Source organism: Jaculus jaculus, chromosome 13, assembly GCF_020740685.1.
Source record: "Jaculus jaculus isolate mJacJac1 chromosome 13, mJacJac1.mat.Y.cur, whole genome shotgun sequence".
In the NCBI taxonomy this organism is placed as follows: Eukaryota; Metazoa; Chordata; class Mammalia; order Rodentia; family Dipodidae; genus Jaculus; species Jaculus jaculus.
The window spans coordinates 19759115-19772646 of record NC_059114.1 but is presented as its reverse complement, the minus strand read 5'-3'; the positions used below and the strand labels follow the sequence as shown (position 1 = coordinate 19772646).

At 41.5% G+C, this 13532-nt stretch overlaps 1 protein-coding gene across 3 annotated transcripts in view; it reads right to left on the bottom strand.

The window, feature by feature from the left end:
* Med13l (mediator complex subunit 13L) overlaps positions 1–13532 on the bottom strand; it is a 276451-nt gene that overhangs the window by 130419 nt on the left and 132500 nt on the right. For 2 of the 3 annotated variants that reach the window (XM_045133163.1, XM_045133164.1), the window contains exon 3: positions 5373–5457. The exons of the other annotated variant lie outside the window; for it this stretch is intronic. In XM_045133163.1, coding sequence (XP_044989098.1) covers positions 5373–5457 — 85 coding nt within the window. The remainder of the gene's footprint in view (positions 1–5372; positions 5458–13532) is intronic. 3 annotated transcript variants of the gene reach the window in all.

Genomic DNA, 13532 nt, shown 5'->3' with positions numbered 1-13532 from the left:
ACCTATCACTACCTAACATAATAGAATACAAGCCCTTATAAACACTACTATAATGTTGTGTATGAAAAGTGATGACTTGGATTTGTGAGGACAAACAGAAGCTCCCCATGAAAAAATAGCAAACCTGTTTTACTCTCAAACCTTAAACTGAAGTATACTAAAACACCTAATGGCAACTATACCACATTGTATAAGATGTTTCAGAAATTTCAATCAAGTTACAAAACAAATCCCACATGCAATACAAATGTAAGCAATCTGAGGAACAAAAAAAAACTTAGTGAGGCCTCCAGTTATCATGTGGCACCTGGCAGACTGAGGGAGGAGAATCACCAGAGTTCAAGGAGAGCCTGGCCTACTGAGTGGGTGCCAGGGCAGGGAAGGGAGAGGAGCAGAGGGGAGGGGAAGGGAGAGAAGGAAGGACAAAGGCAAGCATGGTGGTGCACGGTGCTGCAGGCCTTTAATCCCAGCTGTCTGGACACTGTGGTAAGCGATTACACAGTGAATTCCATGTCAGTCTGAGCTGACCCTACCTGCGAAGAAGGGGGGAGGGAACCACTGAGTTTTTAAACTAAATACACTCCTTGCCCTTTATAAAAAGAAGTTTTACACTTATGTTTTACTTCATTCTGGTAAGACACACAGTTTGCAGGTTGTAAAGATGGTTCAGCAGTGCAAGTGCTTGCCTGCAAAGCTTAACAACCCAGGTTCAATTCCCCAGTACACATATAGAGCCAGACGTAAAGTAGTACATGTATCTGGAGTTCGTTTGCAGTGGCTAGAGCACGCATAATCTCATTCTCTCTCCCCCACTCTCCCTCCTCTTTTGCTGTGTACAAATAACTTTTAACAAAAGAGAGAATTTGCTATACCATGAAAATTCATACTTACTGTAATAGGAGGAATAGCTATTATGGCTACAATAAAAATAAATAGTACATGAGGAAACTCCAAAAAACGTTTAAAAGTTTTTGCTTTCCATCACTGTGCCACAAAAAAAGTCCGTTTCGAATGGGCCATGGTGAGCACACGCCTTTAATCCCAGCACTCAGGAGACAGGAAGGTCACTGTGAGTTTGAGGCCAGCCTAGGCTAGAGCAAGATTCTACCTTGAAACCCCCCCCACCCCTCCCCCCAAAAAGTCCTTTTCCATTACTGAAGAATGTAAGATAATTTTTTAGAAAAACCAGTAAACACAGAACAAAACTTCCTGAATGGACAAGACTAAAGGATAGGAATCTGAATGGACCAGTCTTAGAAAGCAGAAGATGTTGCCTCTTTGCTCTATTCACAGTGTCCTTTGCTGTTCAAAAGCTTTGTAATTTTATGAGGTCCTTTCCAAGGCTAAAGGTCCTTTACAGAAGAAAAGATGATGACAACAAAAATAAAAGAGTGATTGAAAGGAGGAGGGGAAATAATAATGAGTGGAGGAAAGTGTGGGAGAGGGAATTACCATGGTTTGTTGTCTACAATTATGGAAGTTGTCAATAAAAATATAAACTTATTTAAAAAAAAAACAATGGAATTTCAAAGGGGAAAGGGGGGAGGGTATTACCATTGGATATTTTTTATAATCATGGAAAATGCTAATAAAAATTAAATAATTAAATAAATAAATAAATAAAAATCCCCAAACCCTAAAAAAAAAGCAGGCCTGGGGCTTAGTGATTAACGTGTTTGTGAAGCCAAAGGACCCAGGTTTGATTGCCCAGGACCCACATAAGCCAGATGTACACAGTGGCATATGCATCTGGGATTCTATGCAGTGGATGGAGGTCCTGGTACACTCACTCACTCTCTCTCTCTCTCTCTCAAATAAATTAAAGTATTTATTTTTTAAAAAAGGAAAAGAAAAAAAATAAATAAATAAACTTATTTTAAAAAAAAGAAAAACAATTCTGGGCATTCTACCAAAAAGAGATAACTGCCCTTATAAACACTGGAAAGCCAGTCTCACAAGCAAGGGAAGAGGCATGAGGGCATGACCTCATGAGTTTAGAATAGAGTTTAGAATGGAGGAGCTCAAGTAAATAAATAAATAAAATTTTTAAAAGTTAAACAGCCACATTTGGTGGCACACACCTTTAATCCCAGCACTCGGTGGCAGATGTGTGAGAATCTCTGTGACTTCAAGGCCACCCTGAGACTACACAGTGAATTCCAGGTCAGCCTGGGCTAGAGAGAGACCCTACCTCAAAAAAAAAAAAAAAAAAAAAAAGTCTATTACTTTGGACTTACAGTATTCCACAACATCAGAATGGCCACATCTCAGCATAAATCAGCAGTACTGACTGGAATGTGGAAGGCCCACACCACAGGCTCAGGGGTGAACATAAGTCTCAGATGGTGGTGCTGTTTGGCCAGGCTGTGGCCCTATAGGAGGTGAACCTTTGCTGGAGGAACTGAGTCACTGGGGGTGGGCCTTGACATTTATACCCGCTCTCTGTTCATGGCCAGCTTCCTGGCTGCACCTCTACTCCTACCCCTGTGCCTCACCCACCATGGTAAGCTACCCCAGAAGGACAAACTAACCCTTTCCTTCCTTAGGCTGCTTCTCCTCAGATATCTAATCACAGCAACAAGTAACAATACAGTCAACCAAAGTGAATGACCTCAATGACTCGTATATGCTGCCAATCAGAACCTTTTAAAAAGATCAATTCAAATGACTTTCAGAGCTGCGGTAACTTAGACAGAGGTAGGAGGATCACTATGAATTTGAGGTCAGCCTGAGACTACATAGTCAATTCCAGGTTAGCCTGGAATTGAGGGGGGGGAGGGGGGGAGGGAAGGGAACGAAGGAGGAAAGGAGAGAAAACGAAGGGAAAGGAAAAGGGAAGGGGAAAAGGCAAGTACAAATTCTACTTTTCATTTTACACTGACAATGAAAAAAAAGCCACCGCCACCACTTAAAATGCTTTCCTATCTCATGAAATGGAGTTGATTTTCATTCACAGGGCAATCACAGAAAGTTTGATGAAAAGAGGAAATCATTACTTTAGAGGACAAAAGATTAGCACAACTTTTCAATAGAACCTTATACTATACACATGAGAATATTTTCTAAGATAAAGCTGTTTCAAGTCTCAGAATAAATTCCCATAATAGTATTGAAACAGACTAATCAAGGACTACATTAATGAAGTTTTGAAAAATGCAACTCAAATAAAGAAAAATATTATTTTAAACCATTTTTATTATCCTTTTTAATTAAAGCCGGACGTGGTGATGCACATATTTAATCCCATCACTCGGGAGGCAGAGGTAGGAGGATTGCTGTGAGTTCCAGGCCAGCCTGACACTACATAGAGAATTCCAGGTCGGCCTGGGCTACAGCAAGGCCCTACCATGAAGATGGTGCCACAATACAGGCACTTGTTTACAAAGCTGGCAGCATGAGTTTCATTCTTTACTATCCACATAAAGCCAGATGCACAAAGTGGTACAAGTATGTTTATGGCTGCTAGAGCCCCTAGCATGCCCATATTCCTTCCTCCCTTCCAGCCTTCCTCTGAAACAAAACAGTAAACATTTCTGGGAAGGTCAGCATATAACTTTACTCCTAGCACTTGGGAGGCAGAGGAGGATCACTGAGAGTTTGAGGCCACCCTGGACTACATATTGAATTCCAGGTCAGCCTGGGCTAGAGGGAGAGACCCTACCTCAAAAAGCAAAAACAATAAAAAAAACCAAACATGATAGCCTGGAATATATTGCTATGTCAGAAATTTAGGAGGTATTTCAATAAAGACAGGGGCATATCAAAGGGATGATGTGACAGTGGCTTTCTCAGTCAAGTACAGAAGAATTTGAGTGTCAAGTAAATTGACAGCCATGTAATCTAAACCACCCAATTCCATAGGAACACTGGAATCCAAATGTATGTTGGTTTCTTTCCTTTGGCCTTGAATTTGTAACTCCTGCCTCTATCTTGAGTCCTGGGTTTTTACGTATGTGCTACCATGTCCAACTTACGAGTTCAATTTTCTGTGTGTGCATGAGTGAGGAGAAAGAGGACAGGGAGGGTGCTGCGCAACTTCAATCCCAGCACTTAGGAAGCTGAGGTGGACTGCCATAAATACAAGGCCAGTCTGGGCTACAAGACAAAACAAAAGGGAGGAAGGAAGAAAGAAAGAGGGAGGCATGGAAGGAAGAGACAAAATCCTCCTTCTTACAATAGATTGACAGCTAATAGGAACAGATATTACAGTAATAAAAGATTCAGACAAGGATTATCATTAGACGCTAAAACAATTATCAGAAAATTTTGGTAAACTGGGCATGGTGACACATGCCTTTAATCCCAGCACAGGTGAGAGGATCACTTTGAGTTTGAGGCCAGACTATAGAGTGAGTTCCAGGTTAGTCTCAGCTAGAGTGAGACCCTATTTTGAAACAATGAAAGAAATAATTTTTTTTTAAACGACAAGACAACCTCATAGCATCTGAGCACAAATCATTTATACAATGACAAAAATCATAGCAAAATACTAATTTATAAAACAGGCATGTTGGCACACGCCTTTAATCCCAGCACTCAGGAGGCAGATGTAGGAGGATCGCCATGAGTTCGAGGCCACCCTGAGACTACATAGTGAATTCCAGGTCAGCCTGGGCTAGAACAAAACCCTACCTCAAGAAAAACAAAACAGCCTGAGCTGACCTACCTCGGAAATATATATATAACAAACTTATGATGAAGAAACCAGATAAAGTACCACCTCAGACACATTAATAACATTGACAACATTTGTCACCTTCACCTGCCATGATACACTGAGTAAGACACAGCATCCCTTCTTTATCATTCCAACAATAAGCATAACTAAAACATAATCTTAAGGAATTAAAGACCAAGACAGATTCTCATCTCATCCAAAATGTCAACAAAGAACACTAAACGTAAAAAGAACTGTCAAGATTTGGAGAAATAAAAACTGAAGGAAATATTAGCACAGGTTGGATGAGTTCAAAACATTACTGCAACAGCAGAGAACACTAGGCTAAAAGCTGGTGGGACAGCACACACTTCGTTTCCATACTGAGCCTGAGCCTGAGCCTGCATGAGGAGACCCGGCCTGAAGACATGTTCCTACATGCTCATGGGGGACAGATTATAATCTGTGCTCATGGATGATTCAGGGAATAAATTCAAAAAACAAGAAAGAGACACAAAGTGGGTGGAGGGAAGCATGTGGAAGTTCTGTAAATTATTCCTAGAACTTTTCTAGGTTTGAAATTATATCAATATACAGAGAAATTACTTTTCTGTAATTTAGCAGTTATCCTTGAGTTACAATCAAGTTACATATATTCAAGCAGGTGGCTATATTCCCCAGAGTTCCAAAACCTCTGCCACAGTATTTTTCTTACCTTTCTAACAGATTGTGGATCGCTTTGAAGAGCAGCGTCCTACATTCATAGGAAAGGCCATTTTCCCAGAGTCCTTCTTCAACAACTGAAAAGAAAAAAGAAAAAAGGAAAAAAAAAAAAGAACCAGTAAAAAGGACATCCAAATAAAAAGAAACTTTCAAGCAAAGTTAACACGCTAATTTAAATGATTTCATCTTAGTCTCACCCTGAAACAGTTACAAACAGAAGACTTAGGGTACCACTTTGCATCTGCATTTACATGGGTGGCCAAAGAATTTATCCCAGGCTGGTAGACTTTGTAAGCAAGTACATCTCACCAGCCTCTGCTTTGTTTTGGTTGTTGTTGTTCTGCAGTCTTAGAAATATGCGTCACTGTGCAGGGTCTTTCCATGCTGCTTCTTCAAAGATTGAAGTAATTTTTGAAAGGCAAAGCTCAAGGGAAAAGTTCTAAAAATATCTGAATTATAGACCTTTCTGTAAATATTGTGAAGGTCAAATCTGAAAAGATTATAAAGACATAATTTTAGGAAAACTAGAAATTTTTACTAGAGTATTAAATTGTGTTTCCTGTACTTTAACTTTATAAACAGCATTACATCTTGGAAACTATCACTGTTGCTTTGAAATATGTTTACAATTGACTCACAAGTAACTTACACCAAGAGAACAAAAGACTGACAGCGCCCAAATCGCCTTCCTATCATTCCAACAATAAGCATAACTAAAATATAGTCTTAAGGACCAAGACCAATCTTAAAGACCAAGACAGGCTATCCTGTGGCTGCCTCATGCATGATATTCATATGTGCATGCACACACAAATTCATTATGAATTTGTTGTGTCTTTAATTGGTGAGTGTTTTTGACAAGGCAGCAAATAACAAAAGGAGGAAGTGTTTGTTTTTTTCCAACTATTTCCACCTTTCTAGTTTTTTACTCTCATTAATTGAACTAAAGGAAATTGCCTTTTGGGAGATTTTAACTACTTGGTAGTTGTGAGCAGAGAAGTGGTTTAAGGTGTTATTCCACAGATGTGAACAACTTTCTTTTTTTGTTTGTTTTTTGTTTTCCTGAGGAAAGGTCTTGCTCTAGCCCAGGATGACCTGGAATTAACTAGGTAGTCTCAGGGTGGCCTCACACTCATGGCCATTCTATTTCTGCTTCTCACCAGTAGAACTAGCCAATGAGGCTAGACTGGCTGCTCAGTGAGCCCCATGTACCTGTCTGTCTCTGCCCCTGGGTGCTGGGAGTGTGAGCACCCCACTACAGCCAGCATTGATTTGTGGGTTCTGGTGACCAAAGGAAGCACTTTCCTAACTGAAGCAAGCATACCAACTCCCAAAATGAAATTTTCATGCTTTTGCCATACCAATACACATGCTAAAATGCATCCCAATACTCTCAAACTAGGTAGTATTTATGTCCGTGCCCATATTTTTTATCATTATAAAACTAGGGAAGCATGTCAACTTATCAAAATTTCAGCCTATGTGGTTAATGTTAATTTCACAATTTCCCAAACAACCAACCCTTCCCTGAAATATTCAACTGTGGTGCAGATCTAGAGAAAGAGAAGTCCAGAATAGCAGGCAGACAAGCCTAAGTGCTAGTAAATGACAGCGTCTGCTCAGGAACAAACAGACAAAAGGGCTCCGCAAGCCTTCGAAGGTGCCCGCATCTCTTCAGCAGGCCTTCAACTTTTATAGCGCTGCAAAAGGAAATAACGTCACAGCACAGCGAGCAGCACTAATTTGCTTTTTGTCCCAATGTTTCAGTCCCTAATACCACCAGTTTTAAGAACTGTGAGAAGAGAAAACAAGGTCGTTAAACTGTAACTTTTAACCTTAGAGGTGCTTAGATTACTAATGTGAATACATAATAAAAGGAAAATAAAATAGCTGAAAAATCCTAAGTAGATAAATATGCTCTGTTTAAAAAATCTTTGTTTTTTTGGCCAGGCGTGGTTAATCCCAACACTTGGGAGTAAGAGATGGATGGAGTTCAAGGCCTCCCTGAGAATATGTGGTAAATTTCAGTTCTGCCTGAGCTACAGTGAGATCCTACCTAGAAAAGAGAGGGAGAGGGAGAGGGAGAGGGGAGGGGCAGAGGACAGGGAAGGGGCACAGGAGAGGGGAGGGAGAGGAGAGGGAGAGGGGAGGGAGAGAGGAGGGAAAGGGAGGGGAAGAGGAGGGAAGGGGAAGGGGAGAGGAGGGAAGGGGAGGGGGTTGGGGACGGAACAGGTGGGAGGGGAGAGGGAAAAAAGAAAAGAAAAAAATGTTATTTTTTGCTTCTTGGGAGGTGGGCAGAGAGAGAAAAGGAAAAAGGAGAGAATGGTCACGCCAGGGCTTGTCACGGTAAACAAGCTCCAGGTGCAGGTCCCACTTTGTGCCTTTGTAGAGATCTGTGGAATTGAACCTAGGTCAGATGGTGTGGCAAGCAAGCACCCTTAGTCACTGAACCATGTCTCTTGCCAAGCCTTCTTCTCCTATTAAGGGAGTACCAGGGTCCCTCGTATAGAGCACTGATGCCACAAAACTGGCCAAGTACTAACCTCTTTTCAGGATTTTCCTTCAATGTGGTGATACTTATTCAGCACATTAAAAAAAAAAGAATCTCAAGAGAGAGTGAAGGGAGGACTTAAGCGGATGGTATCACATATGTGTAAGTAGAAAAAGATTAATTGGGGTGGAAAGCCCTAAGTGAGGTCAGGGGAAGAGACTGAATAAAGGAAGGGTCAGGAGGGTAAGTCAAAATCTAAGAGGGTATGAATAAGTCATATAGAAACCTACTTTTTTGGACAAAAGCCAAAAATTGTTACTAGAAAATTTTCAGTGCCAGGGATGGGATACCTTCTAATAAGTTGTTGGCCAGAGAGGTCCTGACGCCCCCCCCCCCCCCCCCGAAACATTACAGGCCATTGCCAAGGCTCTTGGTTTTCCACCAGGAATAGATGGTAAGACCCTACTGCTTAAGACTCAACATACTTGGGATGTAAGGTCACTGAGAAATCTTGCTAGAAGTGCTTCCCTGAAAAGCCTAAGAAACCAGGTTCAATTCTTCAGGTTTTACCAAAGCCAGATGCACAAGGTGGCACATGCATCTGGAGTTCATTTGCAATGGATAGAGGCCCTGGTCACCCATCCCCCCATATCCCAAATAAAATAAATGATGGGCAGGAGAGATGGCATAGTGGTTAACCACTTCCTGTGAAGCCTAAAAACCCCGGTCGGAGGCTCAATTCCCCAGGACCCACGTTAGCCAAATGCACAGACAGCGCATGGATATGGAGTTCATTTACAAAATAAATGAACACAGCCAGGTGTGGTAGTGCACAGCTTTAATCCCAGCACTTGGGAGGAAGAAGTAGGAAGGTTTCCATGAGTTCAAGGCCATCCTGAGACTACATAGTGAATTCCAGGTCAGCCCAGGCTAGAGAGAGACCCTACCTCAAATAGGAGAGAGACTGATTGAGAGTGGGAGAGGATATGATAGAGAGTGGAGTGGTGAAGGGGAAGGGGGGGGTTGATTATCATGGTTTACTGTCCATAATTACGGAAGTTGTCAATAATAAATTTTTTACGACTCTTCATAGTATAAAGCTTCAAATATACTTTAAAAGAGATTAAAAATTCCCAATGAATTCCTAACCACAATAAGCAGCAATCCAGCATCTGTTTCAGCTCTCCTGTTTGTCTTTAGCCTTCTTCCCGTTTTCTTGTTCTCCCACTACTAAAGGGAGACACATTCTGAGCAACATGAATGGAAAAAAGTGTATTACAATAGCATGAGTCATTTGAGGAAGGTAAATTAACCTAGCAAGGAGACAGCAACCACCAGGCTGGCTACAATGAAGAAAAGACACTGTACTGGCAGTGCTGGTGTACAGAGAGTAGCTGGACTGCCATGTTCTGCTGGTGGAAATACACAATAAACAGCCACTTAGGAAGTACGTTACCAGGGGAAGAGATCAACTGTCATATAGCCCAATATTATTCCACTGTAATATTGGGAAATTCATATCTGGGAGAGATGAGACGACTTAGTGGCACCCTACATTATCTGAGCATAAGGGCTGGTTGCCTGGTGGAATAAAACGTGTTCAGTGGGAGAATTTTTAGTACCACTCCCTCCACTTTCACCCCACCTGTAGGGGAGAAAAGGACTCAAGGATGAGCTCATATACCAATGTCCAATGACAAATCAATCATGCCTAAGAACTTCCAGATAGCTGTGCACACAGAGGGGACTAAAGGGTGACTTGCCCCAAGAAATCATGCAAGGCCTGTGCCCCTTCTCACAACCTGGCTCTAAACTTCTCTTCTGTCTCAACGTTCCCCACTTCCTTTGTAGAAAATATAAACTGTTTCCTGGTGACCTGCTCTAGCAAATTAATCAAAGGAAAAGGCTGAGTGAACCCCTGGCTTATAGACAGCAAGAATATTAGACTAGAGATCTGGGCATTGAGCTGTCATCTGAGATAAAGGAAGAGTTCTGTGGAAATAACCCTACAATGTAGGGGATCTGAAGCGATCCTCAAGGTAGACAGTGTCAGAATAAAAATGAATTGAGAGCCCTCCAGTTGGAGTCCACGGCGGAACTGCCTACCCGTGTGATTCAGGGGGAAAAGCCCATACATACACCTGCTGCAGCATCATAGGAGAAACGGGTTTTCCCAACTATAACCTGACACAGTCTACACACATATTCACAAGAGAGTAAGAACTCACATGAAAAAGTATAACAAATGTTTCAGTTTGTTTTATTCACAGTGGCCAAATACTGTAAACCATCCAAACATCCACAACCAGGGAAGAACTAACAATGCAACATGGAACACTATTCAGAAAGAAAACTTCTAACCAAGTCAGGAGGGGTGCACCCCCCCACTTTTAATCTTAGCTCTTGGGAGGCAGAGATAGGAGGATCAATGGCCATGAATTTGAGGGGAAGGGTAGAGAATAAAGGGAGGGGGAGGGAAGAAAGGGAGGGAGACAAGAGGAGGAGGGAGGGAAGGGGAAGAGAGGGAGGGAGAGGGAGGGAAGAGGAGGGAGAGAAGGGAATGAAGGAAGGCAGGGGCAGTACAGTGTAATTTTTAAAAATTTATTTAATTGCAAGGAGAGGGACAGGAGACAAGCAACTTAACCACTGCGCCATCTCCCCAGCCCCCAGTATACTTTTTAAGTAGTTCACATTAAATTCTGTAAATAAGGCAAATATATTACTATCGACTTTATTTTGCACAAAAATAGTAGAAAGAAGGGAATAAACTTGTAATATAAAATAAATGAAATATCAAGTTAAACTTTAGCCTGGTGTGGTGGCATGCATCTTTAATCCCATCAGAGATAGGAAGCTTGCTGTGAGTTCGAGGCTAGCCTGGGACGACAGAGTGAGTTCCAGGTCAGCCTCGGTTAGAGTGAGACCCTACCTCAAAAAATAAAAATAAAGAAACAAACAAAGATTAACAAAGTAACAGAGGGCTGGGAATGTAGCTTCATGACAGGATACTTGCATAGCACGCACAATGTCCTGGGTCTGAACACCAGCAATCAATGTACATCATTTTTATTTATTTGAGAGACAGAGTCAGAAAGAAAGAGGGGGAGTATGGGCAAACCAGGGTCTCCAGCCACTGCAAAGAACATTCAGATGCATGCGCCACTTTGTGCATCCGGCTTTACAAGATACCATGGAACTGAATCTGGGCAAACTAGCATCTTTAACCAATGAGCCATTTCTGCAGCCCATTGTTTGGATTTTTATATGAACTTTATTTACATATACATATACATCTTATAGTTTGTGCTGACCCTTCAATAAATTGCCGTAAGCAGTAAATGTGATAAAGGATTGGCTACACTAAAGCTATCAATTCAACTATAAATATAAACTATATGAGTTTGCTTGTTCTTTTACTTTCCGTATCAAATATATTCATCAAGAAGAACATAAATCAAATCAGTAGTCCTTAAAAAATAATTTATTTGCGAGCAGAGAGACAGGCAGTGGGGGAGGGAGGGAGGGAATACCAGGGCCTCCAGCTGCTGCAACCAAAGTCCAGATGCACTCCAACTCAACTAGGGTTGTTAGGCTTTGCAAGCAAGCACCTTAACTACTAAGCCATCTCTGGAGCCCAACTTAGGAGGGTTTTGTTTGTGTTATATTTTGTCATTGCATGATTTTGGTTTTTTGTTTTTTGTTTGTTTGTTTTTGAGGTAGGATCTCACTCTAGCTCAAGCTGATCTGGAATTCACTATGTAGTCTCAGGGTGGCCTGGAACTCACAGAGATCCTCCTACTTCAGCCTCCCAAGTGCTAGGAATAAAGGCATGCGTCACCACTCCCGGCTCAATGCAAGTTGTTTTGTTTTGTTTTGTTTTTTTTTAATATTTTTTGGTTCAATTTACTTTATTTGAGAGTGACAGAGAGAAAAAAAGAGGCAGAGAGAGAGAGAGAGAAAAAATGGACACACCAGGGCCTCCAGCCACTGCAAACGAACTCCAGAAGTATATGCCCCATTGTGCATCTGGCTTAACGGGGGTCCTGGGGAATCAAGCCTCGAACCGAGGTCCTTAGCCTTCACAGGCAAGTGTTTAACCACTAAGCCATTTTTCCAGCCCTCATTGCAAGTTTTTTGAGGGGTGGGTTGGGGGAAGGCATATGAGGTAGGATCTCACTCTAGCCCAGGCTGTCCTCAAAGTCAAAGCAAAACTCCTATCTCTGGTTCCCTAGTGCTGGGAATAAAGGGGTATGCCACCACACCCTGTTCCTTATTACAGATTTTTAAACAAACCAGGTTCACAATGCTGATCCTAAAAGTAGAAAATTAATCTATGAATACCCAACATTCTTTTAAGCAATTCCTTTTCTTGGTAAGAACTGATCCATATAGTTTACCCTGTAAATAAGTTTTTAAATATTTTATTTTTATTTATTTGAGAGAGAGAGAAATACAGAAATAGGCAGGTAGATAAGAGAGGAGAGGGGAGAATGGGCGCACAGGGCCTCCAGCCAGTGTAAATAAACTCCAGATATATGTGCCACCTTGCGCATCTGGCTTACGTGGATCCTGGGGAGTCAAACCTGGGTCCTTTAGCTTTGCAGGCAAGTGCCCTAACCACTAAACCATCTCTCCAGACCCTAAAAATACATATTTTAAAAAACTAATGCTTAAAAATCTTAAGAAGCTTGCCCAAACTTAAAAAACTAATAAATCCAAGAACATCGATTCAAATTTGGGTATAATCTGCAGCTTAAAAGAAACAAATGCACTTTTTTTATAAGTAATACATTGATTATTCCATATGGAACATCTAATGGGAAAGAAATTTATTTCCACAGCTGCTAGGACTAAACGTTTCAGCCAACCATAACCATGTACTGACAGGATACTCTCTACAGGCGTGCTTTACATACCTAAGTTAAAAAAAATAGCTTTAATCTAAAATCTTCTTAAAGTATACACATTTAAGATGGGATTCAAGCGCAGCATGGTGGTGCACACCTCTAATCCCAGCGCTCGGAGGAAGGCAGAGTCAGGAGGATCACTAAAAGTTCAAGGCCAGACTGGACTAGAGGGAGACCTTACCTTCCTTACCTTGGGGGGAAAAAAAGGTGGAATTTAAACCAAATACTGACTTTCAACCACCTGTTTTGCAGCATACCACAGGTTAGGGTTAATCATGCCAATCCGCCTGTTCCTTCTAGTTGTAGCTACAACTTAGAAAGGCAGTCTTCATTACTGACTTAAGCTTCATGTTAGGCCCAAAAGTTTGATACTGATGTTTCCTACACGGCTGCAGAGAAAAATCTCATAGCTGAGGAAGAAAATAAAAAGAATCCTTACCCTTTAGCCTTCTTAATGTATGAGAGATACTCACAGGGCCAATAAAATTTAAGTCAACAATTCATTTACTTGATGCTGAGATTTTCGTGGGGGTACTTTGAGGGGAGCCGAACAGTTAGCACTCTCTCTCCCTGCTTAGAAATTTGTTGTTGTTGTTGTTGTTGTTGTTGTTGTTGTTACTTGGTTTTTCATAGTGTCTCACTCTAGGCCAGGCATACCTGTAATTCAGTATGTAGTCGCAGTGTGACTTCAAACCCACAGCCATCCTCCTGCCTCTGCCTCCTGAGTGCTGGGATGTGCTTACAGTCTAACTTC